The sequence below is a fragment of the Venustampulla echinocandica genome, assembly GCF_003357145.1.
Source record: "Venustampulla echinocandica strain BP 5553 chromosome Unknown scaffold_7, whole genome shotgun sequence".
NCBI classification, from domain to species: domain Eukaryota; kingdom Fungi; phylum Ascomycota; class Leotiomycetes; order Helotiales; family Pleuroascaceae; genus Venustampulla; species Venustampulla echinocandica.
In genome coordinates this window covers 332,242-351,641 of record NW_022474212.1, presented here as the reverse complement: position 1 = coordinate 351,641, position 19,400 = coordinate 332,242, and the positions used below count along the sequence as shown (strand labels likewise).

Here is a 19,400-nt window from a genome sequence, read left to right as displayed (position 1 = left end):
CCCTCCACCGCCACCACCGCCCTTCCGCCCCCCGGTGCCTGTACAACGTGGACTGGGAAACCGACTAGGAACAGCCTTCTTAGCCTTTTCTTAGCCAGTTTCTAGGCGTTCTACCCTTTCTAGCCTTTCTTTGCCCCGGCTGGCGGTGGTGGATCGCTGGCTGCTCTCATGCTCCTGCTCGTGCTCGGTTCATGCTCACTCATTATTATTACTTGTTGCTACTTACTACTAGAGTACAGTGCAGTACACTACTAGTGTGCTGTATATGCCTAGGACAGCTGGAAACTTGCTGCTGCTAGTCTCCTAACTCTCCTAGCCTCCTGGTCTCCTAGTCTCCTAGCTGGCAAGTCCACTTCTGTCACGAAACCTCCTCCTCGTCGAATAAACGAACAGCACTCACTCCGTCCCTCGTCCTCTTCCGCTGCTCCTCCACCCAATCCCAGTCCCAGGTCCCTACGAACCTCTCGTCGGAGTAGATGGCTCTATCCCAGCCCACCGCCGCTCCAACATCTACTCCTGCTACGCCAACAGCATCAACCACGACTCTTATTACCGCGCCCACGACCACCGCTGCCACCACCGCCGCGACGACCAGATCGTCGTCCACCGCCGTCGTGCCCATCATACCCACGTCGACTCGCCCTGCGCCGACAATCCCAGTCCCAGTCCCGGTCCCAGACTCCTCAAACCCAGATCCAATCCCAATCCCAATCCCAATCTTACTCTCCCATCCTCCTTCGCAACTACAACAACACCTCCCTCAGCCTCAGCCTCACCCACCCACGCAACCTCCTCAAATAGCCTCACCTCTCCTCAGTCCTGTTGCGCCAATCCCCCCCGCTCCCGCCCAGGAAGTAGTCCCCGACACGACCGAGCCGCCGTCCCGCGTTCTAGTGCCCTCGTCGAACTCTGCTTCGAACAAGAACAACAACAACAAATCCAACCGCGAGAGCAGCCCATATAGACATCGTCAGTTTGCCCTGTCCACCAGTGCCGTCAAAACTGCGCGGAAGGTGCCTGTCGGGATCTTCACCTTTGGCTATTCACCACTCAAGAAACCCTCCGACCAGTCGTTGCGCCATCGCACCTCGTCGAATAGCCTGCACCTCTCCGCACGCAGTCTGCCCGCCTCCATCTCCAACTCGCTGCTAGCCAGGGCGAATAATATATCTGCTGGGCCGGAGAGCATAGAGCCGCGAGAGGCCCTCGAACTCGACTCCGCCCCATCTATCAGCAATCCAGCAAATATAGCGTCGCTAGCGAGTGCCCCGCCAAAGACCCTCAGCCGACGCCGTTCTCTTCTTGAGACGGATCCGCCCTCCCAGGCGTATTCAGATACCGCCGCGGACGCCCCTCCCCCAATTGCATTCATTCCAGTGGCGAACCCGAACAAGATGCATCAAACCTCCTCGCGCTTATTGCGCATGACGTCGGATGAACGGCCGTTCACGAGGGTGAGATTTATTTGGCGGGCGGTATGATGTTTGGAAGACATATGGCTAATGTTTTGTGTAGGACTTCAAGGATCTCTTTTCAACTTTGGTGGTCAGCCTTCCGCTGGCACCTCACAGAGTTCGGTTGACCAGGGTCGAGCACTCGTTCCTGTCAGAAGAGGCGATCAACAACCTAGGGTCGCTCAAGTTCTCGCAGTCCAATCGAATGCCTGATCCGAAAGATTCCTCCCGTATTGTGACGACCACTACCACCACGACCTTTTCCATGGCACGTGAGATGGCTCGGTCTGTATGCCAGCGTTTTCTAGACGCACGATTCATCGAGTCCGCGGATGGGAAGCAGGCGAGGGAATTCACCTTGAAAGGTTCCGTGTGGCAGTTGACTCCCAAGGGCATCCATGTCTTGGAGAGGTTTTGTTCGCGGAATGGCATTCAGCAGAGGCATGTCACCGAATTGGTGGGCTCGTCCAGGAACACGATGCAGCTGGTAATTCTGGAGAGAGATCAGGCCACCGATAAATTATCCGCCGATCGTAGCACCACCGAGGTCATCTTCCGCCGCTTTGTAGGTCAGAATGGCCCGAACGTGAAGTCCACCCTCAGCTCTGCCGATTCAGACTCGCTGAGCGAATACAAGGACGGGCTTTCCGGTGTAAAGATGGCTAGCGAGCGTAAAATTGGGTCGCCACAGCGAACTGTCCTTCAAACTTTCACGGGCAAGGCTGCCGCGGATTGGTTGATGGATTGCTGCACCACGGTTGACCGCAGGGAGACGGTTGAGATCGCCACGAATTTCTTAGAGCAAGGGTTGATATGGTGTGTTCAGTCTGATCGTCTGTACCTGGCACAATCGAACCAGCAAGAAAAAGACGCCAAATTCCAACCAGCAAAGAACGCCATCTATCAATTAACGCAGAAAGGGAAGGATGTCGTTTCGATGACCTCGAGGGAGCGTGCCTCGGACGGTGGTGAATCCTCTGGCACCACAGCCACTGCGCACGGCCAGGCGTTTCCCGTGATTCCAACACGCAGAAGTTAGACAAGATCCTGAACGATGCGGCACTCCGGCTGCTCTTCCGAGAGAACCTGCGAGACACCCATTGCGAAGAAAACCTATCGTTTTATCTTGACGTGGATGAATTCCTCAGGTCGTGTCGGGCTGCAATCAAAGCCGGTTCGCCCTCAAGAGCAGCTGGTAGCAAGAGCCCTTCCTTGGATTCTGTCAAGGAGACCATGGCCTCTGCCTACGGTATCTATAACGCATTCTTGGCACCTGGCTCGCCTTGCGAGCTCAACATCGACCACCTGCTTCGAAATCAACTCGCCACGAGAATGACCAAGGCCGTGGGACAGGATTCGGCAATGATCGATAGCTTAAGGGAGGTCACCAAACTCTTCGAGGAGGCCCAGGTATCTGTTTTCAAGCTCATGGCTAGTGTAAGTTCAAGAATCCCAACTCGTTTCGTCCACTACTAACATCGCCGGCTAGGATTCCGTGCCAAAGTTCATGAAGAGCCCCAAGTACGAACAAACTCTTAAGAACTACGATTTTGATTCCATCCCGGCTCGATTCAACCATGTGAACATGCCGGAACGCACCATGAGCAGATCCAACAGATGACCCGGAACAAACAAAGCGTAACGACCATCCTGTTCCTATTTCTCGAACGTCACCTTGGACAATCAGTGTGTCAATCAATCAATCAATCTTCGTCACCGACAACCGGCATCAATCGACCCCCTTTCATAATGGAAAAAATTGCTTTTAGCGACTGCATAGATTCCCTATGATTTCGAGAGTTTCACCATGTTGAAATAATTTTCGAAGTCAAATTAATGACTTTAATGCCCGCTGGCTGGGGGGGCATTTGATACCTTGCATCTGGCTGCCCGATACGGCTACAATTTGCTCCTTGTACACATTGCATTTCCGGCGTTCTGGTATTTTCCGAAATGGTTCATTAGAAAAAGAGACTCTGCATCATCTGCACAATTCATTCAGTCGAGCGATCGAAGGTAGATTGAGGACGGGGTATGGGAGAATGGGATGGAAGGGAGGGGGGGTTAGGGGAATGGTATACTGGTGTCTTCAAAGACATCATTGCTGCCTTCAGACATTTAAAAATGGAAAGGCGTTGCTATTAAACATCGAGCTTCACGAAAACATACATAGAATTAATTGCACGGCAACAAAATAAAATATTTGAAATCAAGCCCTGTGCAGAGTTGCATAGAGCAAAACATTTAGTATGCGATGTGATTTGACCGTCATCAGAAACATCTCACTTCTATTTCAGCCGACTGACCGACATGGAATGAGGGGGTATTCATATTTCGCGAACTGAGACCATTTCCTCGCGCGAGGGCACAGAAATGCAAGCCAAAGCATGAACTCCATAAAATGTAAATCCCATTCCTCTCTCTACAATGTTTCAGGAAAGTCTTTAGTCCGATCGCCCTTTCCCCGCCGTTTCTTCAGCACCACACGCGCTTCAGCTACGAGCATCCTTTCTTCACGAAGCTTCCAAGCATTCTCCATGCAAGACACCAAACATCCGAAGCTGGAGCGGAGAGAATGCTCTCGCTGATCTGCACCAGTTTCCCCTGCTGTGATTCGACGCCCGCCGTTCAGTATTGGCATTTGAGGTTGTTCTAGGTTCGAGTTACAGTTTACTTCGAGAGACAATCCGCGATCTTGCGGTTCGAAGGGATGATGGAGTTTTCCTATTAAAAGAGGAGGCTTTTTCCCTCCCATCCCAATCTTTTTTTCAACATCATCCAGCAAAATCATCTCATCTCCGGCTCCACAGGATCCAGTCACTCTTTTACAGTTCGTTTTTTGTTTGGAAATCCCCACACACACTCTTTTATATCCCCCCCCACTACCACATTCGTTACCCCTTAATACTCCAAACCGACTCTCTACATTCATCATGAGGCCAGCTATCGCAGCTTTCATTGTGGCGTTTGCCACCGGCGCGCTTAGCAAAGATGTCGCGGCTGCGGCGATGGCAGGTGATGACCAGCTCACTGTCGAGGTCCTCGATGTCCTGAATACGAACCTCGACGCTGGTGCCACTGTCCTTCATCGCCCCCGTGACAATGACAACGATAACGACAATTATAATGTCAATACTAACTGGAACGTCAACTACAATAACAACGACAATGACAACGACAATGACAACGACAATGACAACCGCAGTGGCAACCACCCTCATTATCGCCGTGACGTTGGGCCTGGCAATGACACCCATAATGGCAACGATAACGACAACAAGAATGCCAACAAGAATGTCAATGCTAACTTGAACGTGAACCAAAATGACAACCACAATGTCAATGTCAACCACAATGTCAATGATAACAAGAATGAGAACGAGAATAAGAACAAGAATGAGAACGAAAATAAGAACAAGAACGAAAATGAGAACAAGAATAAGAACGAAAATGAGAACAAGAACAAGAACGAGAACCACAACCACAATGAGAACCACAATGACAATGACAATGACAATGACAACCATGATCATGACCATGACCATGACCACGACCATGACCACGACCATGACCACGATCATGACCACGACCATGACCACGATCACGACCACGACCACGATCATGACCACGACCACGACCACGATCATGACCACGACCACGACCACGATCATGACCACGACCACGACCACGATCATGACCACGACCACGATCATGACCATGACCACGGCCACGGCCACGGCAATAACAGCACCTGCTCGGTCGGCGATAAGGGTGACCACGGCCATGGAGATGTCGGCAATGGCAATGGCAATGGCAACCATGGAAATGGAAATGGAAACTGCAATGGCATCGACAACTGCAACCACAGTGGAAATGGCAACGTCGTCACTCCTCCCCCTCCTGGCCACGAAGACCACGACCATGGAGACCACGGAGACAAGGGTGACCACGGGGATAAGGGCGACCACGGAGGCAAGGGCGGCGTCGGCAATGGCAATGGCAATGACAACCATGGAGACGGAAATGGAAACTGCAATGGCATCGACAACTGCAACAACAGTGGAAATGGCAACGTCGTCACTCCCCCACCTGGCCATGAAGACCACGACCATGGAGACAAAGGTGACCACGGGGATAAGGGCGATCATGGAGATAAGGGCGACCACGGAGGCAAGGGCGACGTCGGCAATGGCAATGGCAATGGCAACCATGGAGACGGAAATGGAAATTGCAATGGCATCGAAAACTGCAACCACAGTGGAAATGGCAACGTCGTCGCTCCTCCCCCACCTCCTGCTCCTCGTCCTTCTCCAACAAGCGGAGGTGCACCAAGCAGCCCACCTACAGCACCACACGTGGAGTTCACTGGCGCTGCCAGCATGAAAGCTGTCGGAAGAGCATTGGTGCTTCCTCTTGCTGGGTTGATTGGATTGGTGTTCTAAGCCTCAGATTATTTGCCTCGACTTTTCGTTTTGTTTTCATAGCCAAGGATTCTGTTCTGGTTTAATGTTTCGGTTTTGGAGATGTTTAATGTATCTCCTGGATGGGCTAATGGCTATTATTTGCATAGACCTCCTCGTTTCTCCGTTTTCGGGGAAGGTCACTCCTCCGGTGTTTTCTCTCATTGTTGGGTTCAAAAACTTGCCCTTCAGATTTGTTTAATCCTAGTTTCTTTTCATTCACCCGACTCAACTCATCCCCCCCTCCTCATTGCTCTCCAGTTCTCTACCAGATGGATAGATCTCGACTTCAAAATCTTTCGGCTGTTCGCAAAAACTCGGCTCCGCTCAGCTCGGTTTCTGGCTTTGGAAGGGAATGGATAGGGTTCGATTCTTTTAGTTCCTGGGGGTTCTTTTTTGCGGGGTTTCCTGTTTTATGTAATGTAGATCAGTGGAGAGGAGATGAGATACAAAATTGATAATTTTTGCTAGATGACTTGGAGCCTTCTTATACTTGTTTCTTGAGGTTTGTATTGGGTGACATGACTAACCTAGGCTGTGATATATCTACCTTGCCCTCTATGACATTTACTTCAGTGTTCGAACATGATGCAATTCTTTTAGCAAAGCTATCTTTGACTTGAGACAAATGCACATACCCTCTTAGCTGTTGTACGTAGTCAAAATATTCAGGTAGCCGCTGCTTACTCTAAAGGAGTACTTCCCCGTAATGGGTTATGCACTAGATGAACCTACCCTGAAAGTCACCTCCGCCAAGGTAAGTATACAAGACTAATGCAAAATTTACAGTTCAATGTTATTACTTACTTGTTGCTAAAAGATACTTATGTAGCGTATTGCCTGGGTGTATATATGTAACTCTACAGTTTGCCAGTCTATGCTAAGATTCAAATACAATGATACCCACGGTGCCGAGATTCCGAGATTCCGAGATGCCGAGTTCCAGAAAGTTATTATTAGTGGTAAATCTGAGCTTAAAAACTTATCTAGTATTATCTCTATAAAAAAAATGCGCTTTAGCCACGTAGATAGTTTTATATTAAAACATACAAAAATATGCGAAAGGAAGTGAGAATGCAAAACAAATCTTTATAAAAAAAAGAATACTTAAGATAAGAGACAATATGAGGAACAGAGGGAGCCCTCTTATACAAATACTATTATTTTCATAATAATACTTAGTTGTGAAGTAGGTCGAGACAGCGAAATTTGCGGATTATTATACAAGAGATTAATTATTCCTACTTCAAGTAAAAGAAAATCGTCTGGACGGAGAATTATATTATTATAATTAAGGCATTATTGAGAGTAGGATTATTATGGGGAGGTATTATTGTAGAATGATTACGGTTGTTGTTCGCTTTTCGGGTTGGTATGAGCGTGGATTCGGTGTTGGTGGGACTCCCTTCGCATTCTGCGGAATAGAAAGGGGTTGTCTTTGAAGCCAGATGGACGAAAGCAACTGATCGCGACTCACGTATAATAATATATGGCCCAAGCGAACAGTGGATTCGATTCAGTTGATTCACCACTGCTTTCATGGGTAATGATAAGGATCAGCTAACTAGGGTATGTGTATTTAAAACCCCGTGTTATTGAGCTCCGACGGCCGCAATAAAGCTCTCCTTGAACGGCCTATCTAGAAGATATCTCCCTATGAGCACAATCTTCCCTTCAGAGTCTCCTGCTGCATCTCCACTCGGCGCATCTAGAATCTCGAACACATCTCGTACACCCTGCACAATCTTAACGCTTCCATCCGAAAACGGTAGTCTTGCCTTTAGTCTGTGGATTTCAACGGTGTCGTTGGCCCCATCAGCAGAAGCAATATTTGTGGCAGAGGGCAGCTTCGAATCCCAGAGGATCGATCTAAGCCATGCATCGAGACCCGATAGTTGTTCCACTGCTAGGACTGGGACAGGAATTGTGACTGTTGCTACAGACTTGGATCTGTTAATGTTTGAATTACGAACAGGCGAGACCAGAATACATACCGGGTCTAAATGACTGTGTCCTTTATCTGCAACATTCAATGCACCCACGTTATCATAAGCATGAAGATCCAAGATAAATCCCTCTAGCTGCGGCACCTCCCCTCGCTGGGTTACGTGAATCTTCGCCAAGCCGTTGATAGCTTCGATCCGCTCCCGCACTGCAAGAAGCTGTTCTTCGCTGACCAGATCCGACTTATTGAGGATGATAACATCTGCATGAGATATCTGCATATGGGCTGTGGTCAATAAAGGCCCCACGTGACCGTCATGCTCGGTATGGTCTTCAGATAAGATGGCATCTTGTGCTGGCTCGTCAAGGCTTTTCAGGATATTCTTGGCATCAACGAGTGTAATGATGCCATCTAGATAAATCGTACTACCAAGTCCCTCATCAACCCAGAACAAGGGCGCGAGGTTTCCAGGGTCTGCTAACCCGGTAGTCTCGAGAAGGATGTAATCAAATGCACCCTTCTTGTCCATGAGTTGCTCAATTGCATTGACTCCCGAGTCCCTATTTTAAAATATTAGTAAAATGAATTTGGAAGGCATACAAGGATGAAGATTACTTCACTGAACAGCAAAGACACCCGTTGCCAACATCTAGCCATTCCTCAACTTGTTCTCCGCCCTTGTTGACAGTTAAGGATTTCTCAATATCGACGGCTGAAAAGTATTACTATCTTCATTACCGAGTTAAGCCTTCTGGTATTTACTCACAATCTCCAAATTCTGTTTCTAGGAGTGAGTAATGGAGCTCAAGGTTGGGGCTTTAGGAATCCCCACCGTTCAATATGACAGCGACTTTCTTGCCATGTTTCTCATTTAGAATGTAATTCATCAGCGTAGTTTTTCCAGCTCCAAGATATCCTGGGTCTAGTTAGATATATATTATCTCGAGTCTGAAACCGTGATGTAACATGCCAGTGACGATGGTGATCGGAACCTTGACAATGGCTTCTTCTTCCAGTCCATCCCCCGCGTTGTCTACGTCAACGAGTAACGGTGGGGGCTCTTCGTCGTCGATATTCATTTTAGGCTTTTCGAGTGTAAAGGTTGAGGTTTGCATTGCCACTGTCACAATTGCCTTGTCAGTATTAGGGCGCTGTTTGGTAGGCAGGCTGAGCCGAAGTTCCGCCGTAAGCAACACCAAAGCTCCCTCGAGGTCGCGTTACACCTTTGAAGCCTAAGCGCTTCGCGTTGTCGCTCCAACTCTATTCCAACAACTTTTTCATGTACTGATTTGCATTTAGCTCTTGAGCCATTGCAAATCATAGCAATATGTCGCTTCCACCAAGTTCTCCGAGGCTCCCAAGCCCACCTCCCCCAACAGAGATTCAGATTGGACCCAAATCACCATCCCATGGAGCCTCTTCAAGTCAAGAGGCCTCCATCGAACAGAGCGTCATTGACGCCAATGCAAGCCGCAGAATACATCCTGGAACTAAGGCTGCCGACATGGCTGCCGGACCTCCTCTCGTACCTTTGAGTGAAGTAAGTCCGAAAAACACGCAATGTCGAAACGGCAGGCTGACACCTCCCCAGCTCGATTCAGCGTTCCAACTACAAGAACACCTAAAGGCGCTCCATCACCACTACATCAAACCCTCAGACTCCGACCATTCCGTCCCCATAAACCGCGAAACCGCGATCCTGATTGCCGCGCCGCCTGAGGGTGTGGACCGCGGACTTTGGCTCTACGAACTCTGCCGGTTCCTGATAAACAAATGCAACGACCTCATAATTGGATTTTTATTTGACGACCCTCCATGCTCCGCAACAACGTGTCCCGAGATGCGTGCTAGCGAGTGGCAATTCCTATGCGCCGTTCACGAATCACCGAAGAGCTGCTGTGCAATCGATTACTGCTGCCACACACTCGACTGGGCTACGAACATTGTCACAAGCCAGAAGATATTCCCCAGCCGCCTGAGTCTCGGTGCTGGAGATGCTATGGATGAGCGGGGAGCTGGGGTCAAGCATCTGATCAATATTTTCAGACGGCTACATCGGATATTCGCACACGCCTGGTTTCAACACCGCGGGGTATTTTGGCAGGTCGAGGGGCAGACAGGCTTGTATGTTCTATTCAAGACTGTCTGTGATACTTATGATTTGCTGCCGGCTGAGAATTATAAGTTGCCTCCTGAGGCCGAGGGATTAGAACCCGTGGAGGAAGCAAGAGCGGCAGTCCCATCGATTTTGAAGTCCGATGCTGGCAGTAAGCCGCCATCGATGGAGGATGATTTTATGAACGTTGGTCGTGCGAATACCAATACCAGACGCCACATCCGACAGTCACCCTCCGTTGGATCTGCCGTCACAACTGTTATGGAAATAGATGAAGAAGATCCAGATGTAACTCAGAAACTGGGGGATCTACGCATCGCAGAAGAAGAGGGGGGGGAAGCAGATGTCCCGGTAATTGTAGAAGCATATGAAATTCCACAACACGGTGACATTACACTGGAGGCAGCAGAGCCCGAGCCTGTTGAAGAGACGGAGCCTCAATCGGTGGAAACCCAAGTTGCTGCGACTTCGCCAACTTCGTTTTTGGATAACTCGTCGCCACAGTCATTGGAGAAGGAAGTAGAGTTACAGGAAAAAGCAGCAAAACCACAGGAGACGACAGTGGAGCCGGAAGAGAAGGCAGTAGAGCCCCAGGAAAAGGAAGAAGAGCTACAAGAGCCAGAAACAAAGCCGCAGGAGGATACCGAGCCTGAAAAAGACACTGAAGAAACAGAAGCACCGGAAGCTTCTGCCAAAGAAGTAGAAGCAGCCCCGGCCGCAGCCACAGCCACAGCTGTCGAGGCTACCGAAGAAGACCCAAAACGAGACGAGAAGTTAGATGTAAAAAAGGAGGCTGACGAGGAAAAGCAAAAAGCATCATCATCATCATCATGATACAATTAATGTCCTGTACCATTAAGATACCCACGAAAACGACGGCAAGAGCAGTCTCTGAAATTCTGATTGATGTATATGTATAATTGTTTAGAGAGGTCGATATAATTCCATTAAAACGCCTAATATGCTATCTGCATCTGCCGCACCAGCAGCAGTATATTATCAGTAGGGTATCATGATGCCCTCGTTTGCCCCTAAACTCCCGCACCCGTACTATCCCCTAGTAATTCACTCCAATTCCGCAGGACGTGACTTTTGCGGCGGAGGAGGAAGAGGGTTCGAATATCTCGGATCGCCTCTTGAGGACCTCGCAGAAAAGTCGGCAGATAGAGAAGACTGCGTTGAATGACGGTACGGATCCGTATTCTGATACCCCGCCTCGACTGGATGCATGGAAGGACTCTGTCTATTCGGGTTCAGCTGCTGCCATGATACCCGATTGTTTTGACTCCCCGCCACTGATTCCTGATATGAAGGTCTCCCACTGAAATTACTGCCATCCGCAGATCCGCCGAAGGACGTCGTCGAGCTTCGCACGCTGAGGGCTTCGGGGTATAGAGCGCTGTCGCTGGGGTGCATCTGGTCTCGGTGCGCGGGGTGTTGGTACAGAGGGGGAGCGTCATCGTGACGGCTGTTTGTCTTGCTGTCGGAGCTACTCTGCGTATGCTGGGTGGAGAATCGCGAGATCGGAGGGGTGTGGCTGGTGGTTGGTATTTGATCGGTATTAAGTCTCTGGTTCTCCTCCGCCGCGGATTGGATTTGGGCTTTGACGACTAGTCTGTCGACGAGCGAGACGTGGGCTTTCTTGAGCGTTTTCTTGACGAACCCCGTCATCATCATGTTGCACTTCATGTCCACGTCTTCGCGCAGATATAGTCCCTGGAGCGGTACACCGACGCCCAGCTCCACGGGCGCGACTGGTTCCCCTGGTAGCGACCCGCCGAGTGTCCATTTCCCGCGAATATTCAACCCCATGGGCGCGTAGCAATGTGTCTGGAGTCCTGTTGCGAGATCGTGGAAGCATGCTTGGTAGGTTACTTTCCCGGACATCAGGCCGCCGGGCAGATATTGGACTCGGTCTGTGAGGGAATACCACTGGCAGTGATACTCCTCCGCGGTGGCAATTGGAGGAGGCTTGATAGGATGCTGCTCCTCAACGAGGGGGTTCAATAAGATCATTTCCACATGGTCATGCAATGTGGACAGGACCGTCTCGCGAGTGACCATCGCTGGCAGCGGTGTCACTGTCGTGAAGACTGTTCTCTTCGACATTTTCCCCAAGGCTGACGGATAGATACGCGGCTTGTGGGATTCTTGCTCTGCGAGGTACTGTAAACAAGACGTATGTATGTGGATGACGTGAGGAATGCGCTGAGGAGGACTTGTATATCAGAAAGCTTGAGCATAAAAGGAATACTCTGAATGAAACGCGAATACAACACAGTGTCGACTTATAGACCGGCTATTAGATGTGTTATGTGTGATGAAGGTTCCCCAACTCGGATGTCTCACTCTCCATGGTCTATTCTGGGCCGGCGAACACAGCCCGATGAGGTCGGAATTGAGTTAGATGCCAAAGACGAGCAGCCGACCCAACGAGAGATCGTGGCGTGTGCCAGGCAGGCAACAAATGAAAGAGCCCATGTTGCACTACGCTCATATTAGTTAGCCTACTCGCTTACCAGGAAGTAATCCCCGCCCGGATTAGCTTCCTGAGAATACCATCTCTTTCTCCAATACACGAATCCCACAAGTTGGTAGCAATGACCATCACCACAATCAACCTCCACCAGCAACAGCACCAGGAGAATTGATACCAACGATCCAGACTTCATCTAATCTATTCTGTCCGTGCTGCGCGTTCAACGGTCGTTTCATGATCGCGCAGCGCAGATCTGCCCTCGTTTCTTGTGTCGCGTTGTGTCGCGTCATACATGGATCAGCCATCATTCGATCGATTCGTCATCAAAGCTCATCAATTACAAGCCCTCATTTCAGAGCGTCCAAACTTTCGATCTCATCTATCATCAGAGCAGCTACAAGCTATTTCTCACGTCACAACGAACGCTGCGCGACCTGATTCTACATCGCCGATCATCCCTCCGAATTGGAAAAACAAATATTCAAACGCAGTCGCGAGTGCAGAAGCTGTACATACCCAGCTGCCAGAATTCACTGCCTACCGTCATCAGTCAGAAAAATCAAGTTCAGGCGCGAGTCACGAAGTGAGTCACACGCTAGTCTCGCGTCCGTGCACACCTGCCGTCGCGTCAACCACACCCAACCCACCCATCCCACAGCAACGCGTCAATTCAGCCTCGACCTCCAACATCATGGCGCAATCCAATCCCAGCCAGAATCAGAATGTAGGCAATGTCGGTAATGTTACAATGTCTCCTGAGCAATTCCAGCAATTCATGAACGGTTTACTCGCGCGCGCGCCTGCTGCTCCCGTCGCGCCTGTTGGCAATGGCGAAGATCGATTTCAAGATCGTTTCCGCCCGCAGGATCTCGGTTATTTCGATCCAGATAATGATGCCAAACCTTCCGAGTCTACTGACGGCAAAACCACTTACCATAATGTCTTCAGCTTCACTGCACGCGTTCGAGTCAAATCGCAGAACGTCACAAATGGCCCGTGGTCTAGTATCAATCTCGCCGCAAAGCTTGACCAATGTCTGAAAGGTAAAGCAGAGCTTTGGTACACCAACGAAATCTCAGCCACCACCCGCGCCGGCCTCAAGACTGGCATCGATCTCTGGTGCTCGGAGCTCGAGACGCGTTTCCGTGATGCACCTGGCGCTGCACTTGAGAAACTTGAAGCGTCCAGATATACCATCCGTGATGTCCGTTCACGAAAAGATCCAGAGGATTTCGTCCAGGATATCATTGTACAGGCGCAGAATGCTGGCACAGCATTATCAGAGCGCGCCCAGATCTTGACAGCCTACCAGCATCTTGATGCACAATTGCGTGTCACTTTACCCACACCCGCTGACAACACCCGGATGACTGATTTCATCAAACAACTTACCGCAGCTAAGTCCAACTGGTTTGACATTTATCGGCCTTTCCCGCAACAACCACAGCAACCAAGTAAGATGCATTTCAATTGGGACCGCAGACAGCAGACATTCCAGCAGAATCGTCCTCAATTTCAATCCAATTCTTCTTACCGTCCAGGCTTTCAGTCACAACGTCCAATTGCGCAGTCGCAATTCTCTTCTCAAGCTCAATTTCAGTCTTCCAGACCCTTTTCCTCTCAGCCTCAACGGCAACTGTCATCTCTATCTTCTCAGTCTGCATCGCGACAACCTTTCCCTTCATCTCAATACAATCCTGCATCGCGCCAGACAACTGAACATACTGACACCCACATCAAGGAAGAGAATACATCTGGCTGGCATAGGCAACCGCCCCAGCGCAAAACTTTCAACCAGCCGCAACGCTCAGGAAGAAGTTACAATACCCAACATCAGGAGGCATCACAGGAGCAGGAAGACACAATGCCCGACCCGTTTGATGCAGTCTACTTCGAAGATGCTGAAGCATACATGGACGACCCCCAACCTGATGAGTCGGAACATTACCCACCTGACGAAATTTCCGACCCTGATGCTGCCGCGCATTTCATCAATCCCACCTATTATGCTCCTACGCGCCCCAGCCATACCGGAAATGCACCCCAACATCTCGCGATTGCAACGCGTTCTCCCGCTGTTCAATCTCTACAACCATTGCGCAAGGGCGTCACAACACATATTGCCCCCCAGCCTGCCATTGCAGAAATTGCGCCGATCATCTGCGTGACATGCCTCCAACATTTTGACTCTCGAAACAAGCTACATGAACATATTCGGACATGTCACAAGAATGCGCGCTCGGGCGCCAGATCCCCGCGCGTCATACCTATCCGACATCCGCCGGCACCAATTCCCTCGTCACCAGCTTCATCAGCACCAGCTTCATCTTCTATGCAAGCTCAGGATGGTTCGGCACAGGGTGAAGGTCAAATGCATGTCGTGACATCCACGGCGCCCCCAAGTCTCGCTGAGCCAGGCTATGCTTTCCGCGGCCGTCGCTATGCACAGGTCATGCTCAAACTTGGCAGCCCGCATAATGATCCAGAATCGGCTTGCCTCGACACTGGTTGTGGCATGTCATTGATTGATCGCGGCTTTCTGCGCAAGTATGCTCCTACCGCAGTCATTCAAACTATGCCTACCCCGATGACAGTCCGCGGAATCGGAGATCGTCAACATAATGCAAATCAATTCACTATCATTGACTTCTACCTCCCAACTAGCACACATATTGTCGCGCACTTTCATCGTGAAATTCATATCGTAGACGACCTTGATGCTAATGTTCTATTGGGACTTGACATTGCTGTCCCCGAGGGTTGGAACATCGACCTCGATGCACAAGTCGTGACATTACCACATTGCTCCGGTGTCAAACTGCCCATCATCACCCACGCAAAAGGTCCTGCATCGCACACGCCTATTTACACTGCAGACGTATGTAAGTTGCAGCCTCATTCGCGACGCATGGTGAAAGTTTCTGGCCATAAGGGTATCCCACTGGAATTCCCGGTCGCCCGTGACCTCATTTACCAACCACAACAGCAAGATACTGTCACCACGTATGCGCATCTCATCGATCACACCTGTTCCGCAGTCCTCGTCGAGAACAATTCTGAGGAGATCATTTCATTGCCTGCAAATATGCTTCTCGGTCATGTCTCAGACCCCGATGATGTTGATGCAATGTCGCCGATCCCGGAAATTGAAACCTACCACCTCGCTGCTGTTTGGCCTACAAAACGTTCCTGGGCTAAGCTACTCTGCAAAGGCGCTCTCGCATCTGCCACAGCTACCGCACTATACTCGGCTCCGGCATTGTCCAGTTCCCAACTGGCGATGCATTCTACCACGCGTACTGAAATGATCCTGAGCAATGGCGTCACAGTCTTCGGCTCAAGCCACCAGCAACCTGCCCTTCAAACCCTTGTGTCAGAATTCGCCTCGCTTTGGGACAGTAACTCCAGCTCTACCTTTGCTAAGACCCCACATGGTGAAGAAATGCAGCTCCCCCTCATTGACAATTGGGAAACAAAATACAAACCTGGCCAGGCGCGCGTCTACGCCGTTGGCAGAGAAGATCGTCGAGTCATTGATGAGGTTTTTGATGAACTGCATCGCCAAGGTCGATTGCGCTGGACCTCTGAATCGACCCCATTCACATTTCCCTGTTTTGTTGTCTGGAAGAAAAGTGATGCTGCCACACCACGGAAAGGACGCGTTGTCATTGACATTCGCGCCCTCAACCACATTACAATGCCCGACGCCTATCCCATTCCCTCCCAAGCTGATATCCTCGCTGCCATCGCTGGCTGTCCTTACATCTCCACAATCGACTGTGCCTCATTTTTTTACCAATGGAAAGTGAAGCAATCTGATCAGCACAAACTTACAGTCGCAAGCCATCGGGGACAAGAAACTTTCAACTGCGCTGTCATGGGGTATCGAAATTCGGTCGCATATGTCCAACGCGTCATGGACACTCTGCTACGACAGTCACGCAGTTTCGCCAGAACGTATATCGATGATATTGTCATCTTCTCGCGGACCTTCAAAGACCACCTTCAGCACCTCAGAGCAGTCTTCACCAAACTGGCGGCCCACTCGATTCACCTCTCCGCAAAGAAATCATTCCTTGCCTACCCGTCTGTCCAGCTACTCGGTCAACGTGTTGATGCACTCGGCCTCGCCACAGACCAAGAGAAATTGCGCGCTATTTCACATCTCTGCTTCCCACGTTCACTCAAACAACTTGAATACTACCTCGGCCTCACAGGTTACTTGCGACAATATATTCGCGGCTATGCCCAGCTGTCCCAACCACTACAACTCCGCAAGTCCGATCTGTACAACGCGCTACGCGCCAAAGGTCATGTCAAAGGCACCAAGAGGAAACGAGAAGCAGGCAAACAACCACTCCCCAATCCAACGCAATCTGAAGTGAATGCCTTCCAAAACCTTCAAGGCGCGTTTGCGACTCCTCACATTCTACATCATTTCGATCCAACACAGCGTTTATATACCGACCTCGACGCGTCAATTCAAGGCTTCGGCGCGTTTGTCTACCATTCAACATCAGACCCGCCCACCCAGAAGTCTATCCGGCCAATCCTATTCCTGTCGCGTGTCCTCAAGTCTGCAGAGACGCGATATTGGCCCACAGAACTCGAGATCGCCGGTCTTTGCTGGACGATCAGTAAGATTCGACATATGATAGAAGCTGCATCGCTTCCTACAATTGTCTACACAGATCATGGCGCCTCTCTCCAGATTGCAACCCAGACATCAATGAATACAACTTCGCTGGTCCGGATGAACACACGTCACGTCCGAGCATCCGAATACCTCTCCCGCTTCAGACTTGAGATCCGTTACAAGCCAGGAAGAAAGAACACGGTCCCGGATGCTCTATCTCGGCTCGCGCAGTCACCTACATCTATCCCCAACAACCCTCAATTGCGCGCAACTCACCAGGCTAGAAACCTTCTATCTCCGCCAACTTCTTCCTCCTCAGATATCCCATCTTCTTCCCCAGGATTCCTGTCACCTTCGCCAGCTGCCACACCCGGGAACAATTCAGCTTCGCCTCTCGCGCGATCTCAGAATTCCCGCCAGACATCAGATTTCCTCCCGGCTACATCGCGCCCCAAATCTATATTGTCGGGCTCAATTGTCACAATGCCGCCATCGCAGTCTTCCCCAGCTACATCGCGACACATTGCGGCAGTATCTAGCGGAAATTCGGACATCGAGCTTGCATACCCAGCAGTCGTCGTACAAATCAGCCCAGAATTCCTACAACGCCTCAGAACAGAATACATAAGGGATTCACGATGCGTGAAGCTGCTTGAAATCATCCAGCAGAACAATCAGCTGCCAGAAGAAAATCGTGCGCGGCTACCATTCTACACTGCCCGTGGCATCCTCTATGCCAAACCGGATGTGCTACATCATCACCGCCGTCCAGTAGTTCCCAAAGCTATGGAGCATGACATATTCGACAATGCGCATGACCAGCTGGGGCATCCCGGATATGATCGAGTTCATGAGAGAATTGCGGGCAATTTTTATATTTTCAATGCCAGCAAGCGTCTCCGCGAATACCTTTGGCATTGCCACCACTGTCGCGTCGCATCCACGCCACGCCACCAGCCATTTGGCGCGTTGCAACCGATCATCTCTCCCCCCAAGCTGTTTCATACTATCTCCATCGACTTCATCCTGGCCTTGCCGACGAGCATTGACGGCTATGACGCTGCCATGAGTGTCACCGAAAAATTTGCGAAGCCTGTCACAATCATCCCCGGCAAGTCTACATGGACGGGTGCTCAGTGGGGTTGGGCGCTCATAGATCGGCTGCTGCTTCTGCTGTGGGGGATGCCATCCGCAATTATTTCTGATCGCGACCCAAAATTTCTCGGTGAGCTATGGCAATCTATCTTTCTTCGCATGCACACGCGATTACTCTTCACCACTGCCTATCATCCATCCGCAGACGGCGCTTCAGAACGATCCAACCAGACCATCGAAATTGCGCTGCGATACTATCTCACGACTCTTGACGATATCACCAAGTGGCCAGAAGTTCTCCCTCGACTCAGCGCTGCATTGAGTAACTCGACATCACGGGGCACTGGCCAACCTAGCACTGTCGTGCTATACGGATCTCGGATTCAAGAACCACTCGATGTCGTTGCACGGCAACTCATTGACATCGGCGAGGATGATATTGCGCCCCATGAGCACGATGCGGAGCATCAAACAGCTTTTCCAATCGAGCCAGCGACCATTGCGAATTACAGACCGTCACACATCGACGCGCATGACGCAATTATGTTAGCAGCAATGACTATGAAGCGGCAATACGATGCACACCATAAGCCAATGTTCTTCAAACCTGGAGAGTTTGTAGCATTGCGACTACATCGCGGGTATTGTGTACCAGGCCTCAAAGAACGGAACATCAAAATAGAGCAGCAGTTCGCAGGACCATTTAAGATCATCGAAAGAGTCGGCCGTCTCGCGTATCGCATTGAGTTACCCCCGACAATGAAAATACATCCAGTCATTAGCATTGCACACCTCGAGCCAGCTCCTAATCCTGCAGATGATCCCTTTATGAGACCTTTCTCGCAGACAATATTACAAGAACCCATTGCTGAGAAGATTCTACGAGTACGCCGTTTGCGACGAGCGCATGGAAGCGAGTTTGTCCAGTATCTGATACGGTTTCAAGGACTCTCGGCGGAATATGACAGGTGGATGAAAAGCACGGATGTATCGCGGGAAATGATCATGGCGTTTGAAAGGGCTTTGCAGAACTGATACTCACAAAATGTACTTAATCTTACTGGCGTCACGTTGCTTGCTTTGTGGCAAAGCTCTTCTTTTGTTGTCCCGGGCAACTGTTGCACTACGCTCATATTAGTTAGCCTACTCGCTTACCAGGAAGTAATCCCCGCCCGGATTAGCTTCCTGAGAATACCATCTCTTTCTCCAATACAC

General features: G+C 50.2%; 6 protein-coding genes across 6 annotated transcripts; 4 read left to right on the top strand and 2 right to left on the bottom strand.

Moving 5' to 3' along the window:
* Positions 1 to 476: 476 nt before the first annotated feature.
* On the top strand, positions 477 to 3,075 carry BP5553_08045 (RGS-domain-containing protein; the record flags this gene model as incomplete). The annotated part of the gene is made up of 4 exons (XM_032016668.1): positions 477 to 1,454; positions 1,516 to 2,422; positions 2,461 to 2,891; positions 2,944 to 3,075. The coding sequence occupies 4 exons, from the start codon at positions 477 to 479 to the stop codon at positions 3,073 to 3,075; spliced, it is 2,448 nt and encodes an 815-aa protein (XP_031866959.1).
* A 1,312-nt stretch (positions 3,076 to 4,387) lies between these two features.
* On the top strand, positions 4,388 to 5,896 carry BP5553_08044 (uncharacterized protein; the record flags this gene model as incomplete). The annotated part of the gene is made up of 1 exon (XM_032016667.1): positions 4,388 to 5,896. The coding sequence occupies one exon, from the start codon at positions 4,388 to 4,390 to the stop codon at positions 5,894 to 5,896; it is 1,509 nt and encodes a 502-aa protein (XP_031866958.1).
* A 1,610-nt stretch (positions 5,897 to 7,506) lies between these two features.
* BP5553_08043 (putative dopamine-responsive protein) lies at positions 7,507 to 8,938 on the bottom strand (the record flags this gene model as incomplete). Its single annotated transcript, XM_032016666.1, has 3 exons — positions 7,507 to 7,857; positions 7,909 to 8,419; positions 8,826 to 8,938. 3 exons carry the CDS (start codon positions 8,936 to 8,938, stop codon positions 7,507 to 7,509), a joined length of 975 nt encoding a protein of 324 aa, XP_031866957.1.
* A 248-nt stretch (positions 8,939 to 9,186) lies between these two features.
* Positions 9,187 to 10,809, top strand: BP5553_08042 (uncharacterized protein; the record flags this gene model as incomplete). Its single annotated transcript, XM_032016665.1, has 2 exons — positions 9,187 to 9,399; positions 9,451 to 10,809. The coding sequence occupies 2 exons, from the start codon at positions 9,187 to 9,189 to the stop codon at positions 10,807 to 10,809; spliced, it is 1,572 nt and encodes a 523-aa protein (XP_031866956.1).
* A 231-nt stretch (positions 10,810 to 11,040) lies between these two features.
* BP5553_08041 (Uncharacterized protein) lies at positions 11,041 to 12,084 on the bottom strand (the record flags this gene model as incomplete). The annotated part of the gene is made up of 1 exon (XM_032016664.1): positions 11,041 to 12,084. The coding sequence occupies one exon, from the start codon at positions 12,082 to 12,084 to the stop codon at positions 11,041 to 11,043; it is 1,044 nt and encodes a 347-aa protein (XP_031866955.1).
* A 662-nt stretch (positions 12,085 to 12,746) lies between these two features.
* On the top strand, positions 12,747 to 19,220 carry BP5553_08040 (uncharacterized protein; the record flags this gene model as incomplete). Its single annotated transcript, XM_032016663.1, has 1 exon — positions 12,747 to 19,220. The coding sequence occupies one exon, from the start codon at positions 12,747 to 12,749 to the stop codon at positions 19,218 to 19,220; it is 6,474 nt and encodes a 2,157-aa protein (XP_031866954.1).
* Positions 19,221 to 19,400: the final 180 nt, after the last annotated feature.